Source organism: Nannospalax galili, unplaced genomic scaffold (genome assembly GCF_000622305.1).
Source record: "Nannospalax galili isolate Female #2095 unplaced genomic scaffold, S.galili_v1.0 scaffold321, whole genome shotgun sequence".
NCBI classification, from domain to species: Eukaryota; Metazoa; Chordata; class Mammalia; order Rodentia; family Spalacidae; genus Nannospalax; species Nannospalax galili.
The window spans coordinates 3,276,130-3,292,824 of record NW_008345972.1 but is presented as its reverse complement, the minus strand read 5'-3'; the positions used below and the strand labels follow the sequence as shown (position 1 = coordinate 3,292,824).

At 45.4% G+C, this 16,695-nt stretch overlaps 1 protein-coding gene across 3 annotated transcripts in view; it reads left to right on the top strand.

Annotated features, from left to right (window-relative positions):
• Pi4ka (phosphatidylinositol 4-kinase alpha) overlaps positions 1–16,695 on the top strand; it is a 161,424-nt gene that overhangs the window by 121,725 nt on the left and 23,004 nt on the right. For all 3 annotated transcript variants that reach the window (XM_029567858.1, XM_029567857.1, XM_008842235.3), the window contains 10 exons: positions 113–205; positions 1,397–1,553; positions 1,814–1,941; positions 6,824–6,982; positions 7,213–7,364; positions 8,522–8,629; positions 13,397–13,524; positions 14,851–14,970; positions 15,195–15,274; positions 15,386–15,579. In XM_029567858.1, coding sequence (XP_029423718.1) covers positions 113–205; positions 1,397–1,553; positions 1,814–1,941; positions 6,824–6,982; positions 7,213–7,364; positions 8,522–8,629; positions 13,397–13,524; positions 14,851–14,970; positions 15,195–15,274; positions 15,386–15,579 — 1,319 coding nt within the window. The remainder of the gene's footprint in view (positions 1–112; positions 206–1,396; positions 1,554–1,813; positions 1,942–6,823; positions 6,983–7,212; positions 7,365–8,521; positions 8,630–13,396; positions 13,525–14,850; positions 14,971–15,194; positions 15,275–15,385; positions 15,580–16,695) is intronic.

Below are 16,695 nucleotides of genomic sequence, written 5' to 3'. Positions count from 1 at the left end.
TCTTTTTTGTGTCCCCAAACAGTCTTTTTTTTTTTTTTAAGGGAGGCAGGGTTCCAAAAAAAACAAAAAAAAAAAAAAAAAAAGTCTGAAATAGTTGTTGATTTTTCTGTAGGCAACTCAGCTAACTGAGCGCCCAGCCTGTGTGAAGAAAGATTACTCCAACTTCATGGCATCCTTGAATCTGCGCAATCGTTATGCAGGCGAGGTACTTTTCCTGGCCTTGTGTCAGAGGCCTTTCAGAGCATCTTGATTAGATACCAGTTGGCTGTTTCCCAGTGAAACATGAATGAGGGATTGGTGATACAGAATTTACTCATTTCAGGTGGCTTGGGGAGCTTGTAGCTAGCACTCATTGACACATTCTGGAGCATATATGAAAGTTACTTAGCACCTCTGCAAGAGGGTAACATCAATGTGCACACACTCTGGCCATGCTGAGGCATTTTGTTAAGTGGTGGCAAACACTTGTTGAGCGCCATGCTTCCTCTTGGACACTTGCTGAGATGTCCATACCAAGATTCTAGTCTTACAGATAAAGAAACTAAGGCTTCTGAGATTGAGTAACTTGTCAAAGTCACATAGCAAAATAGGCTCAAGAACCACATCTGCTGACTTCACACAGAGGGCTTTCACTACACCAGAATTTATTCCAGAGTAACTAAATCACTGCACCTGCCTGGCCTCAGTATCTTTATCTACAAAACTAGGCAACACCTTAAGTCATTGGCAACTCAGAAGTTCATCAGTGTACTCTTCTGAGAAGTGGTTCACTCCCCTGAACACTTTGCTGCTTGCTTAATTAATCCAATTGCTGCCTTTCTTCCATGAGCCTTGATAGGTGGGTCACATGCTCTGTTCATTACATGCTGATCACATGCTGGGAATTGCTGTGAGCGCTTATTCTGTGTTGTTTTGAATACTCTGCTGGCAGGAGAAAGTTTGTCTTTGAAGCATAGGTTTATATTTGGAAGGAGTCATATCTCCTGTATAGCAAGGTATATACACATAAGAAAGTAACACTTTCAGGAAAAAAAAATATGTATGACTTTAAAAATTGTGAAACTGATTTTGTTGAGTTATTAATTGAATATGGAGAAAGTTTATTTATTTAGCTCATTATGTTCATGTATCCTACCTAGGCTTTAGCACTGTGTAGAGACCAGGTCTCTACCATCAAGGAACATCTGCATTTAGAAACCCAACATAAGTTCTAGAAGAGAGATTCTGTTGGGGAAAAATAAAAACCTGTGATCTGTGGTAGCATCATTGAAATGAGATCTAGTGGGACAGTGAGACACTGGTCAGTCCTATTGTGAGCTTGGTCAGGTGGTAACCAGGGCCTCACGCATGTGCCCGGCTTACTGGCAAGGCTGCTGATGAGCATGCTTCTTCACAGGTATATGGAATGATTCGGTTCTCAGGTGCCACAGGCCAGATGTCTGACCTGAACAAAATGATGGTTCAGGATCTGATTACAGCATTGGATCACAGTAATCCTCAGCACTACACACAGGCCATGTTCAAGCTAACTGCAATGCTTATTAGCAGCAAAGGTAACACACAGAAGTTCCATGGACTTCTGAGTTCATTTCTTCTAAGTGAATGTTTGCCTTAGAAATCCTTGTTAAGCTGGAGTCCTACCAAAGGAAGAGCTACAGCTCTTCTAGCAGAGATCTCTGTGTCATCTCTCTTGAAAGTAAATATAAGGGCATTGTTTTCCCTAACTAGGGCTGGCTCTCAAGTCAACCTGGGGAAGCCATATTCAGGCCCAGCCAGAGTCAGGGGCCTTTGAGTAATTTGTTATTGGTTCCAGATTGTGACCCACAGCTCCTCCATCATCTGTGTTGGGGTCCCCTTCGGATGTTCAATGAGCACGGCATGGAGACAGCCCTGGCCTGCTGGGAGTGGCTGCTGGCTGGCAAGAATGGTGTTGAAGTACCGGTAAGACGCTAGCCTCAGCTCAGCTCTGAGGATCAGTGGGATTAAAGATAGAAAGAGCCAGGTGTGGTGGTACACACCTTTAATCCCAGCACTGAGAGGCAGAGACCAGAGCATCTCTGTGAGTTCAAGGGCAGATTGGTCTATATATAGCAAGTTCAGGCCAACTGGCACTACAGGGAGACCCTGTCTCAAAAAGAAAAAAGATGGAAAGAGTCACTGGCTTTGCCACCAGTCCTGAGTATGGTGACCCTTGACAAGCCCTTGGCTCTCCCAAATCTTGGTCTCTCCCCTTTTTTTTTTTTTTTTTTTTTTTTTTTTATTTTTTAAAAAAACTTTATTGAGAATTTCATACATGCATATAAAATGTTTTGATCAAATCCATGCCCATTCCCTCCCCTCCAACATTCCCCCCTCTGAAGAGGTAACCCTAAAATCTTTTAAGGATTAGATACAAGCTCCCAAATACTTTTGACATTTTTGGCCTTTGCAGAGTATGTTGCTAGCAGACCCAAGGACATTTTGACTTTTAGCCAAGAAACTGACTACATTTCTTTGGGATCTTTTAACCCTAACTGCCTAGCCAATTCCTACCTCCTATTCTTATCACACCATCTTCTGAAGGGGTTACCCAAATTGCCAATAGGGAATAGGGATGACGACCACTCTGGCACCTTCCATGCTGAACAGGGACACAGGGTGAGGCAATTGGCATACCCCTTCATTGGGTCTATCAAAAAGACTCCCAAATTGCATAACTCTTGTCTCTAAGGGAAGAAGAAAAGTCCTTGAATCATGAATAGGAGACGTGAAGGAGAAGTAAGGGCAAGAGTAATTAGCATTACAAGCTCTAGACAGGGAACTATAGAAAAAAGTCAGAACAGGGCAATTTTCAAATGTTCATATGAACATTTGAAACTCCATTGGAGTTTCTTATAGACTGTATCATTCATACTGAATCACACACTGTCATAGAATAGAAAGAACACTGTGTATGTTAGAAAGTATGGTGCTTTCAGAGTGGCACTTATAGAGCCTGTACATTCAAGGCTCAGGAGAGGGAGTAGTTTTTCTAATAAGATTGAAACTCTGTCTGTTAACCAACTATTGATACACCATCTGATTGGGAATAATTGCATTTTCTTAGCTTTCTAACTTTGAGATCAGCCACTCTTCCCTGAATCTGTATTTGCCTTTGAATTCTGGATTTGCCTCTGCATGGGGCCTATAGGCAAGATTATACAAATTGAGTATCCTTTGTATGAAATGCTTGGCACAGAAAGTATTTCAGATATTTTTTTTTAATTTTGGAATATTTGCACATACATAATGAGATATATTGGATGGGACTCAAGTCTAAACATTAAATTCTTATGTATTTCAAAAGGTAGGTACATCAGAAATATTGCATAAAATCTTTCCATAGACTATGTGCAATATTTCTGATGTACCTACCCTCTTGTTATTTTGGTTTGAGCAAGTTGTTTTGCATTTTTTGTTGCTATTTTTGTTTGCTTTTTTTTGTTTTAAATCATGTGGTTGAGAGAGAGAGAGAGAGAGAGAGAGAGAGAGAGAGTATTTTGAAACAGTTTCATGTAGCCCAGGCTAGCTATAACTCCTGATCATCTTGCCTCTACCTCCCAACTGTTAAAATTGCAGGCATGCATTTGGGTTTTGTTTCTTTTGTTTTTGAGGCAAGGTCTCACTTCTTTGCTGTCTTCAGCCTTCCTTTCCACACACTATTTCAAGGAACCTTGCCCCTCACACAGACACTAGCAATAGAGAATTAGAACTGTTCCATTTCTCAAGGCAAGGCAGTGGTTCATGACCACTGTTGTCAACCCTCACATTTGGTTTTGGATTCCAAGTGCTCTTGACTGTCTGAACTTGCTGTCTGTCATCAGGGTGGTGGGTGGCTAGAGCTCCTAAGAGCCTTGGTGGTAAGGACAGTACAGCACAGGACAGTACAGCACAGACTTCACATAGCATGTCCCAGGCTATGGTCCTAAAAGTACCCATGCTGGGTTCTAGATGTTCTTCCCAGGGATTCCTAGCCATTTTAATGTTAATAAAGGGAGCCACCTGAACTCAGCAGAGACCTCTCAGCTTGTGTACCCTAGGGTCCTTCTTGCCTACCACAACAGTGTCACCTGAAATGTTGACAATTCCAGCCCTGACACCTCCAGTCTAAGTGCATTCTTCTGGTCACCTCCCACCACAATCCATGATGAGCACTCCAACTGGCAGGGCTAAATAAACTTCAGCTGGGCCTAGGCTATTCAAGAGGTTGAGGCAAGAAAATCAAAAGTTCCAACCCTGTCTAGATTACAGAATGCATTCAAGGCCAGCCTGGGCAATTTAGTGAGACCCTGTCTCCAAAAGTTAAAAAAAAAAAAAAAAAAAAAAAAATAGGGCTAGAGATACAGTTCTGTGGTAGAGCACTTACCTAGCATATGTGAGACCCTAGGTTCCATCCCCTATACCACAAAAAAAACTGGGCTATAGAGCTCTATTGATGGCTACCTTGAACACTTGTCACTGTATGTGCCATATCCACCTTCTGTGTAAACCAAACTCCTTACAGATATCTTGGACCACTTATCACACTTCCCACAAATGACCCACAGCATATCCTATTAGCTTTACCCTTTTACCTTTAAATAGATCCAGAGCCTGGTCACATTCCAGCATCCCAGTTGCTCATGTGGCCTTTGCCTCTTTTCTCTCTCCCCTGACCTTAGAGGCAGCTCCAGCCTCTCTGCTCCCATACTACCATCTTGCAGACAAAGCTTGCAATAAAGCCTAGGTCAGATCAAATCTCTGATGTCCTCTTGTTACTGCTCCCCCATCCTTACTCAGGCTGTCAGATTTGTTCTGTAACCTGCAAGCCCTACTTGCCACCCACCTTTGTCCTTTTCTATCCCCTCACTTGCTCTACTAGATCCATACTGGATCCTGTTGTTCCTGCTCTCCTGGGTTTGTTCCTGCCTAGCTGCATCCTGTCACTCCTGGCCACCTCCAGGACTTATGTGAGGTGTCCCCTTCCCACCAGACCTTTCCCTGGCCATCCTGTCTAAAATATCCCCCAACAGAGTTCATACTACTGCTTTCAAATTGTTTCTAGGTATCCTATGACTGATGCTCACTTCTTAGACTATGCAAATTTGTTTGTACCTGGCTCCAACTCTATTCCCAGAGCCTGAGAGGTCCTTGGCACAGAGGTACATATTAGATGAATGAGTGGGACTATGACCTCTGCTTGGCTACTTGACCGCATCAGTTCTGGGGTTCCCACTATATCCCACCTATTTGCTACCCTCATCTTCTACCATAATCTAGCTATAGGAAACACAAGCAGTCAGGATAGCTCCTCAGCATTGGGCTTCTACCTACCACAGTGTTATCCTTAAGCCTTTGTCTTAACCCTCATGGCCTCCTGATGACATCTGTGCCTCCAGGCAACAGGAGGAAAGGCCGAAGGTGAGATACCATCTTAAAAATCACTTCGAGGGGCAAGAGCAATGACTCAGCAGGTAAGAGCACGTATGGCTCTTTCACAGGACCAGGGTTCATTTCTCAGCATCCACATGGTGGCCAACAACTGTCTGTAACTCCAGTTCTAAGAGATCAGATGCCTTCTTTTGGCCTCCAAGGACATTGCATGCATGCAAAACATTCATATGTATAAGGTGAAAACAAAATAAATCTTTAAAAGTAGAATCATGTCCTGGTTTTCAAGAACCTGAGGTTGTGAGAACCAAGGCATAAGGACCCTAGGTGAGACTCCTTATGACTGGACACTGGGCCACCCTGAACCACTGAACCACGTGTCTTTTTGGTTTGTTTGGGTTTTTGTTTATTTTAGGATTTAGTTTTGTTGTTTCTGTGGGGTGGAGGTTGTACTGGGAATTGAACCCAGGGCTTCAAGAATACAAGGCAAACACTCCACTGCTATATCCCCAGCCTCTGAGCCACATCTTGAGAAAGGATAGGTAATGCTGATAGAAAGGGAGCCAGGACATCTGCCTTACTCACAAGACCTTGTTGGATGCTCTCTGTAGGTGTTTGGGGCCCTCGAAGACACTGGGTGGTGATATTGGATCAAGATAGGGACAAACTTTTTGGCCGAGCACCCTTCTGGTCTCCATGTGAAAACCCACACATTGCTAGTGCTTTCCCTCTATCAGCTGGTACCTCTTCCTCTGTCTAGCACCCACATCTCCCAGACCACCACTCTACTCTACCTGGGTACTCTTCCTGCCTCCGCGTAGAAAGGATCCTGGATCAGTGTAGCTAGGCCAGGGGCATGATGCAGCTCCTACCTGTTGCAACATCCCTTGCACTCTCTGGGTTATTCCCAAGTCTGGTTAGTTTTTGAGGTTAGCCTTTGTGTCTTGGAAGTCCTGCATAGAGGATGTACCCTTCTTACCACAGGTCAGAATTGTTGGGAGGATTTGTTGGCACAGGGCCTGTGGGGGTCTATACAGCATTGGGCACATCACAGGTGTCCTGTCCTGCTGGGTACCATGAGTTGGGATGACAGTGTAGGGAAAAGGCTGGAAGAAACACACCAAACACTGCAGTGGCTGGCCCCAGGAATTGGGGTTATGTGATATTGTATTATACTTTCCTTTGCTTCTGACTTTACCATTTTATTCAATTTGTTGTTGTTGTTGTTTTTGTTGAGACACGGTCTCATTATGTAGCACTGGCTGACCTGGAGTTCGCTATATAGACTGGCCTCAAACTCATGACAATCCTCCTGCCTCCTATGTGCTGGGATTATAGAAATGAGCTACCACGTTGGGCTTTATTCAGTAATTCAAAAACAAGACAGCCACCCCTTGTGCTTTTGGAGGAACTGACATATGTTTTGCACTTACAGTTTATGCGAGAGATGGCAGGGGCCTGGCATATGACAGTGGAGCAGAAGTTCGGCCTCTTTTCTGCTGAAACAAAGGAAGCAGACCCTCTGGCAGCATCAGAAGCAAGTCAGCCTAGACCTTGTCCTCCTGAAGTAACACCCCACTACATCTGGATCGATGTAAGTGCCTGCCTCCAAGCTCTGCTGTGCTCTGTACCCTAGACCCCACATGGGGCAGGCAGGCCAGCCAGCCTAGAGAACCTGACCTGGGAAAATGATGACCTCTAGGCCCCTCCTCCAGGTCTACCTACCTTCCTGTCAACCCAGAACCCCTACTTAGCTGGCTTCACTGGCCCTGAGGCCAGGCTGGCCCAGCCCCATGACCACAGCTTATTTTCTTTCTGATCCAGTTCCTGGTACAGAGGTTTGAGATTGCCAAGTACTGTAGCTCTGACCAGGTGGAGATCTTCTCAAGCCTGCTACAGCGCTCCATGTCCCTGAATATCGGTGGAGCTAAGGGGAGCATGAACCGGCATGTGGCAGCCATCGGACCACGTTTCAAGTAAGGGCTCTCCTCTAGGGGCATCCAGTGTCCTGTCACTGGCATGTAGGGCATGTATGTTTCATGTCAGTCATGATATGGGGTGATGAGTGTGTCCTATGTAGCTGTCATAGAAATGAGCAGACCCTGCTTCTCCTGCCCCAGCACACTGAGCAACCCTCATCCACAGTATGCCCTCCTCCTTTTTTATACCCTCCTGTATAGTCACATAGAGATATGTTGGAGTACCCTGTAATGTTTCTAGCCCTCTTTGCTTCCTTTCACATCCAGAGCCAAACTTCTCCCTCTCCATTCTCACTTGGAACAGCCACCAGCCTCTCCTTCTTACTCTATGCCCTGCCATAGACCATCCCCTGGGACTCAAGTTAGTAGCACAGAGTAGCATCTACTCCTCAGGCTGGCGTAGGCAACTTCTGTAAGGTGGCCCTCCTCGTCTCTACCCCTCCTGCACCAAGCCTATGCCCAACCTAACCATCCACAATGTACCTTAACCTTGTTTTTTAGAGCCATTTCCCCCTGAATCCAGGTCACCCTGCTTCTGCCACATATGAAGCTGTTCCTCAGGGCCTGTCTTACTACCAGGCCTTCCAGAGTTCTCAGTAGCTGGTCCTGGCCCTCTACATAGCCCCCCACCCCCACCTCATTGCAATAGAAATCCCTCTTGTGGGATTTCAGGGCATTTCACTGTACAGAGATCACTGTGTCTCACCCACCAACGGTACTCCTCTCCCATCCCACCCTGGGTTATAAGCTCCCTGAAGGCTGGACAGTGCCTCCTCCCCATCCCTCATAGCACTCAGGAGGGCTAGATTAGCAGAGACCATATGCTGGGAAAATAATTTTCTCTTTAGCTTGAATTAAATATTCTCCCTTCATAGCATGGTACCACAGAGATTAGTCTACAGACTGTTTATGAGATGTTTCTGGTCCAGTCTTCTTAACATAGAAATGGCTTACTTTTCTTTCAACAAAAATGAACCTTTTGTTGTTGTTGTTGTTGTTTTAAGACAGAGTCTGGTTGGTATTTATTCCAGACTCTGCCCTCTAGAGATGGACTGTATGTTACGGGATTCGGGGTTTGCTCAGGAGTCCTGCACTCAAGGCTCAGCCCTTGGCCAGGGCTCCTGCCTTGACCCAACCCTGTGACTCTTTCTCAGACTGTTGACCCTGGGGCTGTCCCTCCTGCATGCTGATGTGGTTCCAAATGCAACTATTCGAAATGTGCTTCGTGAGAAGATCTACTCAACAGCGTTTGACTACTTCAGGTATTACCCCAAGTGTGCTGTGCATATGCTCAGAGTATTCCCATGTGCCCAGGAGGTCATTCACAGAAGAACATATTTTATCTGGTTCATGCTCACCAACCTCATTCAGTAGTTCCAGAGTGATTAGGTTGAAATATCCTCAGCCCTATGCTTGTGTGTGTGCATTTATGTACAAATATTCTCAGAGCCAGCTATCCAGTGAGATACATACAGAGTGTCCCTTGAATTCAGTTGGTTTAACAGATTAGGGGCAGGGGCTCACAAGGCCCCACCCTGGAGGGAGGATCTATAGGCATATAATGGTTGCTGGAGGAAAGAGAGATATTTTATTCAGTGGTATAATTACTGGTAAATTGCCCATGCCTCTGTAATAACTCTTCACCTCTACTCTTTTTTTTTTGATTTTTTTGAGACAGGGTCTCCCTGTAGCCCCAGCTGTCCTGGAACTCACTATGTAGACCAGGCTGGCCTTGAACTCACAGAGATCTGCCTACTTCTGCCTCCCAGGTGCTGGGATTAAAGGCATGCGCCACCACACCCAGTCTTCATTTTTTTTGGAAATTTTTTATTGAATTTTTCTGTATTTCATATAGAACATCTTAATCATCTTTATACCCTCTTCCCCACTGGCATCCTCCCGTAGCTACCCCCGCCCCTCCCCCACACTGGATTTCATGCATTCTGTCATTTTTGTTAAGGCCTGTCAAGTCAAGTTAGTGTTCTCAGACATCCCTCAGTGCAGGTTCATCCACTGGGGTCTAATCAGCCTATCTAGAGACCTTCCCTTTAAGATGAGCTCTTCCATACCCAGCAGTAATCAGCTGCCTTTTTTTTTTTAAATGTGTATGAGTGTATTGCCTTCATGTATGTAAGTGCACACATGTCCTGTAATGCCTGCAGAGGTCAGAGAAAGTGTCAGATCCCCTGGACTGGTATTACGGACATTCATAGCTGGGATTCCCAGCACCTACGTGGTGGCTATGAACCATCCTTAACCTCCAGTTCCGGTGGAATCTGAAGCCCTCTTCTGCCCTCCGTGGCATTACAGGAAACAGGTGCACTCACATACATGCAGGCAATACACTCATAAAATAAAAATAATAATTTAAAAAAAAATTTTTTAAAGAAGAAAAAAAATTGATGGGGACCTAGTTAGGAAGAGTATCAGCAGGGTGGAAGAGGACAAGAGAAGGTAATGAGAGATGAATATAATTAAAATACATTATATACACATAGGAAAATGTCCTAATAAAGCCCATTTTGTATATTTAATATATGCCAATTTGAAGGGTTGGAGAAATGGCCCAGAGGTTAATAGCACTGGCTACTCTTGCAGAAGACCAGGGTTCAGTTCCCAGCACCCACATGGTGGTTAACAACCATTTGTAACTACGGTTCCAGGGGAACCAACGCCCTCTTCTGAGATCCATGGGCATTGTGCACATGTGGTGCACTTACATACCTGAAGACAAAAATACTTATACACAGAAAATAAAAATAAATAAAATTTTAGCTGGGTGTGGTGGCGCACGCCTATAGCACTTGGGAGGCAGAGGCAGGCAGATCTCTGAGTTCAAGGCCAGCCTGGTCTACATAGTGAGTTCCAGGACAGCTGGGGCTACAGGGAGAACCTGCTTCAAAAAGACAAAAAATTAATTAATTAATTTTTAAATTAAATAAATCAAAAAATTTTAAGTATACACTAATTTTTAAAGGCTAAGTTTTTTTAGAAGAGAAATTTTTTTGAGGCAGGGTCTCCCTGTAGTCCCAGCTGGCCTGGAACTAGCTATGTAGACCAGGCTAGCTTCAGTTTTACCTGCTTCTGCCTCCTGAGTGCAGGGACTAAAGGCTTGAGCCGCCACGCCCGGTACTTAAAAAGAGATTTAAGTGCAACCTGGCATAGTGGCACACAGCTGCACTCCTAGCTATTTGCTCTTTCAGTGGCTGATACAGTGGGAGCACTTGAAACCAAGAATTTGAGAATATCTTCCACAACGAATTGAGTCTATTTCAAAAACAAAACTATGGGGCTGGAAAGTTGACTCAGTGGTTAAGGGCACTGGTTGCTTTTGCAGAGGACCAGGGTTTGAATCCCAGCACCCACATGGTGGCTAACAACTGTCTATAACTCCAGTCCCAAGGAATCTGATGCCCTCTTCTGACCATACACAACACAGTGCACCTACATACATGCAGACAATACACTCATACACATAGAATAAAAATAATAATAAAATATTGCTGGGCATGGTGGCGCACACCTTTAATCCCAGCACTTAGGAGGCAGAGACAGGTGGATCTCTGTGAATTCAAGGCCAGCCTGGTCTACATAGTGAGTTCCAGGCCAGCTGGAACTACAGGGAGACCCTGTCTCAAAAAAGACCAAAATAATAATAATAATAATAATAATAATAATAATAAAATATTTTTTTAAAAAAAACAACTATTAGCCAGGTGTGATGGCACATCCTTTAATCTCAGCAGTTGGGAGGCAGAGCCAGGGGGATCTCTGTGAGTTCTAGGCCAGCCTGGTCTACATAATGAGTTCCAGGCCAGCCAGGGATATGAAGTTAGAAGGGAGATGCCTTAGGAGGGCTCCAGGAAGTTGGAGGGAAGGAATGGGGTGCAGATCATCAAGATACATTGTATACATGTATGAAATTAAAAAAAAAAATTATTAGGAATGCATGTACTTTATAGGTCTAGAGAGATAGCTCATCAGTTAAGAGCACTGCCTATCCTTACACTGCTGGGCATGGTGGCGCACACCTTTAATCCCAGCACTCAGGAGGCAGAGGCAGGCGGATATCTGTGAGTTCAAGGCCAGCCTGGTCTCCATAGCAAATCCAGACCAGCTAGGGCTACAGGGAAGAAACCCTGTCTCAAAAAGACCAAAAAAACTGGCTATTTTTGTAGAGGACCAGGGCTTGGTTCCTAGCACCCACATGATAGCTAACAACTGTCCATAATCCAGTTCTGGTGGATCTTCTTCTGGCTGCCACAGGCATTGCGTGCACATAGTGCACTCATATACATGCAGGCCAAACACTCATACACATAAAATAAAAATAAAAAAAATAAAAAAAAGAATTCACTTTACACCGAGTGGCATCGGCCTTTAATTCCAGTACTTGAGAGGCAGAGGCAGATTGATCTCTATGAGACTGAAGCCTGGTCTACATTGTGATATCCAGGTCAACTGGGTCTCCAAGGAGACCCTGTCTCAAAGAGAAAAAAAGAAACAAAAAGAAAAAAAGAATGTACTTTTAAAAAAAAACAAGCTGGGCGTGGTAGTGCACACCTTTAATCCCAGCACTCAGGAGGCAGAGGAAGGCAGATCTCTGTGAGTTCAAGACCAGCCTGGTCTACATAGTGAGTTAGAGTCTGGCCTGATCTCCATTAACAACTCCAGGCCAGCTGTGGCTACAGAAGACCTGGGTTCGAATCCTAGCACCCACATGGCATCTAACAGTTTTCTGAAACTCCAATTCCAGGGGATCCAACAGCCTCTTCTGCCCTCTGTGGGCATTGCACGACACGGGTGCACTTACATGCAGGTAATACACGCATACACATAAAAAGCGTGGTGGCACATGCCTTTAATCCCAGCACTCAGGAGGCAGAGGGAGGCAGATCTCTGTGAGTTCAAGGCCAGCCTGGTCTACATAGTGAGTTCCAGGCCAGCTGGGACTTTAGGAAGACTCTGTCTCAAAAAGACCAAAATTTAAAAATTAAAAATAAAAATTTTTTAAAAAGCAAATATCTGGCGGGGCATGGTAGCACATGCCTTTAATCCCAGCACTTGGGAGGCAGAGGCAGGTGGATCTTTGTGAGGCCAGCCTGGTCTACATAGTGAATTCCAGGACAGCTGGGGCTACAAGGAGACCCTGTCTCAAAAAGACAAAAAAGGCCAGGCGTGGTGGAGAGGCAGCACTGGGGAGGCAGAGGCAGGCAGATCTCTGTGAGTTCAAGGCCAGCCTGGACTACATGTGAGTTCCAGAACAGCTGGGGCTACCGGGAGACCCTGTTTCAAAAAGACCAAAAAAAAGCAAATATCTGATACCCAGGTCTTTGCAAATATAGACTGTGTGGTTGTATGTAGACAACTAAGTTGTCATGATGTGCCATAACACATCACTCACTAAAAGCTGTAAATGTGAGCAAGGCCTGGTGGTACATGCCTGCAGTCCCAGCACTATGGAAGCTATGTGGGAGGAAGATCATGATCAAGACCACCCTGGAGTATATAGGTAGTTTCAGACAGTCTGAGCTATGTAGTGACACCCTGATCAGAAAAGCCTAATTGTTGGGCTAGAGAGATGAGATGGCTCGGCGGTTAAGAGCACTGGCTATTCTTGCAGAGGACCTAGGTTCAGTTCCCAGCACCCATATGGCAGTTAACAACCATCCTTAACTCCAGTTCCAGGGGATCCGTCTGACCTCAAAGGCATTGCACAACACCAGTACATACACTTATATACATTCAGGCAATACACTCATACATGTAAAATAAATATTTAAATAAATAAAATAGTTTTTAAAAATAGTTGTACAGACTGCAGATGCAGGGATGGGGCAGATGGGACAGGATTATTAAGACTACCACATCTTCCCATGGGAATCAGTGAGGTCACTCTTGCTGTTGATTAGCTCCCAGCTAAGCACCCAACTTAAAGGGAACTTCTATGTCAGCTCTTACCACCTCGTAAATGTTCTCTAGACCCTGACTCCAGTCAATGAACTCTTCTCTCTTGTGATTGTTTGAAGTTGTCCACCAAAGTTCCCTACCCAAGGAGAAAAGAGGCTTCGTGAAGATATAAGCATAATGATTAAATTTTGGACCGCCATGTTCTCAGATAAGAAGTACTTGACTGCCAGCCAGCTTGTTCCCCCAGGTAAGCCTTACCTTCTGCAGCACAGCAGCTGAGGTTTGGGTGAGGATGGGAGTGCATGGAGGGGGCAGGTTGCTCTGTGCGCAGTACTGGAACAGACAGGCAAGAGACCAGTTAGGGCCCAGGTGAGCCCTGGCCTTGGCCATGGCTCATGTTGTTGGAAGCCTACTACTGCCTGGCTGTTACCTTTCTTCCAACTCAGGCTTCAGCACATGACCAGCACAAGACACCAGTTTTTTTTCTTGATCTCATAGTTATTCACCTGCCTCTGCCTCCAGGGTACTGAGATTAAAGGTGTGCACTACCACCAAAAACACCAATTTCCTATAACTTCTATATAGTAAGACCCTGTCTCAAAAAACAAAAAAGACCCGCTGGGCGTGGTGGCGTACACTTTTAATCCCAGCACTCCAGAGGCAGAGACAGGTAGATCTCTGTGAGTTCAAGGCCAGCCTGGTCTACATAGTGAGTTCCAGGACAGCTGGGGCTACAGGAAGACCCTGTCTCAAAAAGATGAAGAAAAAAAAAAAAGAAAAGATGACCTTTGTTTCAGTCTGATTTTTCTTTGAGAGTTGGTAAGACAGGAACCCTGGAACCTTGAACTCACTATGTAGACCAGGCTGGCCTCTGTCTCACAGAGATCCACCTACCTCTGCCTCTCAAATGCTAGGATTAAAGGTATATACCACCAAGCCCTGCTCATGCTTCAAGTCTGTTTAAAGACCTAGGAATATGATAGATTTTAAGTTTTCCTTCTAGAGTAATTAGAATAAAAGAATTCCTGGGTGTTTGAAAAACTCAGTCTGGAAATTCCCAAAGTTTTCCATCCATTCCAGTGCTGTAGAAAAGCCTGGTCTACCAGTTTCCTAATCTTTGTTGAAAATTCAGGTTCTCTTAATGATATCTTTTCTCTGTGTGTATTGGGGTGGGGGGGTAGGTGAATCCATGTGGGGGGGGGTGCATGTGCACAAATGTGCGCATATGTATGAAGAGCAGAGGAAACTTCAAGGGTCATTCTTGGGCTCCATCCACCTGTTATTGAGCTTGTTTTGTTTGAGACAATGTCTCACTAGCCTGGAGCTAACCAAGTAGGCTGGGCTAGCTGGCCACTGAGCCCCAGGGATCGTTCTGTCTCTACTTCCCCAGCACTGGGATTACTAGGATACACCAACACACCCAGATTTTTTTTTTTCTGTATGTTCTGAGGGGTCAACCTTAGGTCCCTGTGTTTGTAAGCCAAGCACTTTACCCACTTAGAGATTTCCCCAGCCCTGTGATGCCTTTTCTTAAGCTGCTCATCCCAGAATCTACAATGTGTTTGGCCCACAGATAACCAGGACACCCGGAGCAACTTGGATATAACTGTGGGCTCTCGGCAACAGGCTACACAGGGCTGGATCAACACCTACCCCCTGTCCAGTGGCATGTCGACCATCTCCAAGAAGTCAGGTTGGTGGGGCAGGGTGTTCTTTCATCTCTCAAGTCTTGAGTCCCCATCCTGCTGATGTGATGGCCACTCACTTAGATAGGCTCTAGAAATACAGGGCAGGGGCTAAGGATGGTAGAATACTAGCCTAGCATGATCAAAGCCCTGGGTTCAGTCTATAACACTACCAAAAGAGAAGAAAAGTGGCCTCCAGGGACAGTACCCATGTTTTGTCTTCCCTCCCTAGGCATGTCTAAGAAAACCAACCGGGGTTCCCAGCTGCACAAGTACTACATGAAGCGCAGAACATTGCTGTTATCACTGTTGGTAAGACCATGGCCATAGCCACTGCTCACTGTGTAACAACATAGCACCCCACAGTGGGCATGGCTAGTGATATCCACAGATACATTGGACATTTATATCTGATCTCACCAGGCCACTGAGATTGAGCGTCTCATCACTTGGTACAACCCACTGTCAGCCCCAGAGCTGGAGCTGGACCAGGCAGGAGAGAACAGTGTAGCCAACTGGAGATCCAAGTACATCAGCCTGAGTGAGAAGCAGTGGAAGGACAATGTGAACCTTGCCTGGAGCATCTCTCCTTACCTAGCCGTGCAGCTGCCAGCCAGGTGGGCCTCTGGATCACCCAGCTTTATCAGCAGTCCAGTGCAGGGCTCTGCTAGCAGTGCCTTGAGTGCCTGAAGTATAACATAACTTCTGCCAAGGACATTTGGAAAGTATTCAGGCAAGCTAGTCCTCTAACCCAGGATGCTGACAATCTATGCAGAGGTTACATAGTGACCCTTGTAATCTTGTCAACTCCTACCCAGGTGCCACAACGCTCAGAGTCCACGATGTTAGGCTGAGGAATACAGCTCAGTGTTAGAGTACTTGCCTAGCATGCACAAGGCCCTGGTTCAATCCCCTGTACTATAAGAAAGAAAAGAAAGGAGGGAGGGAGGGAGGGAGGGAGGGAGGGAGGAAAAGGGGAAGGGAAGGGAAGGGAAGAGAAGGGAGAAAGGAAGAAGGAAAGGAAGGGAAGGCAAGCAGAGCCACAGTGAGATTTGTGAAGGCTACCACTCTCAGGAGGTGGTCCACAAAAACAAACTTGGGAGGGTTTGGATGTGTTTGAATCCCATCTTTCTGCTCAAGCTTTATAAGGAGGCACTATAGCTGGCAGCCTAGTATACTATGACCTCTCCCAATGTGGCTCTCACAGACAAAATAAAACTCTTAGACTGATGGTAGGTGAGATAGACAGCAGAAGAGCTGTGACCTACTCCCATATGATCCCCCCCAGCCTGTTTTCAGTGTATCCAGGGGTTGGTATTTATTTACTGGGAGCCCAGGTTTATTGCTTTTCTATTTCCTTTCCCTAGTCCTTAGGCCCAAGACCACAGACTGGCTCTCTTGAGTCATTTCAGAGCAGAATGTTTATGGGGACTGTCTCTTGGATTAACCTGGGTCAGAAACAACTACAGACTTATGTCTGCCCTCTCACCACTGAGTAAGGTGCCTTGTGGTTTTAGACTGTGAACTGAGATGCTTGACCTATTGATAGGCTGCTGCAGATGCAGAGGGCCAGAGTAAAGAGCTATAGTAGTGAAAAGGATGAATGAATGCAATTCCTTTTCAAGAAAATTCTGAGCCTGGTATGGTGGCACACACCTTTAGTTCTAGCACTTGGGAGGCAGAGGCAGGTGGATCTCTATGAGTTCAAGGCCAGCCTGGCCTACATAGTGAGT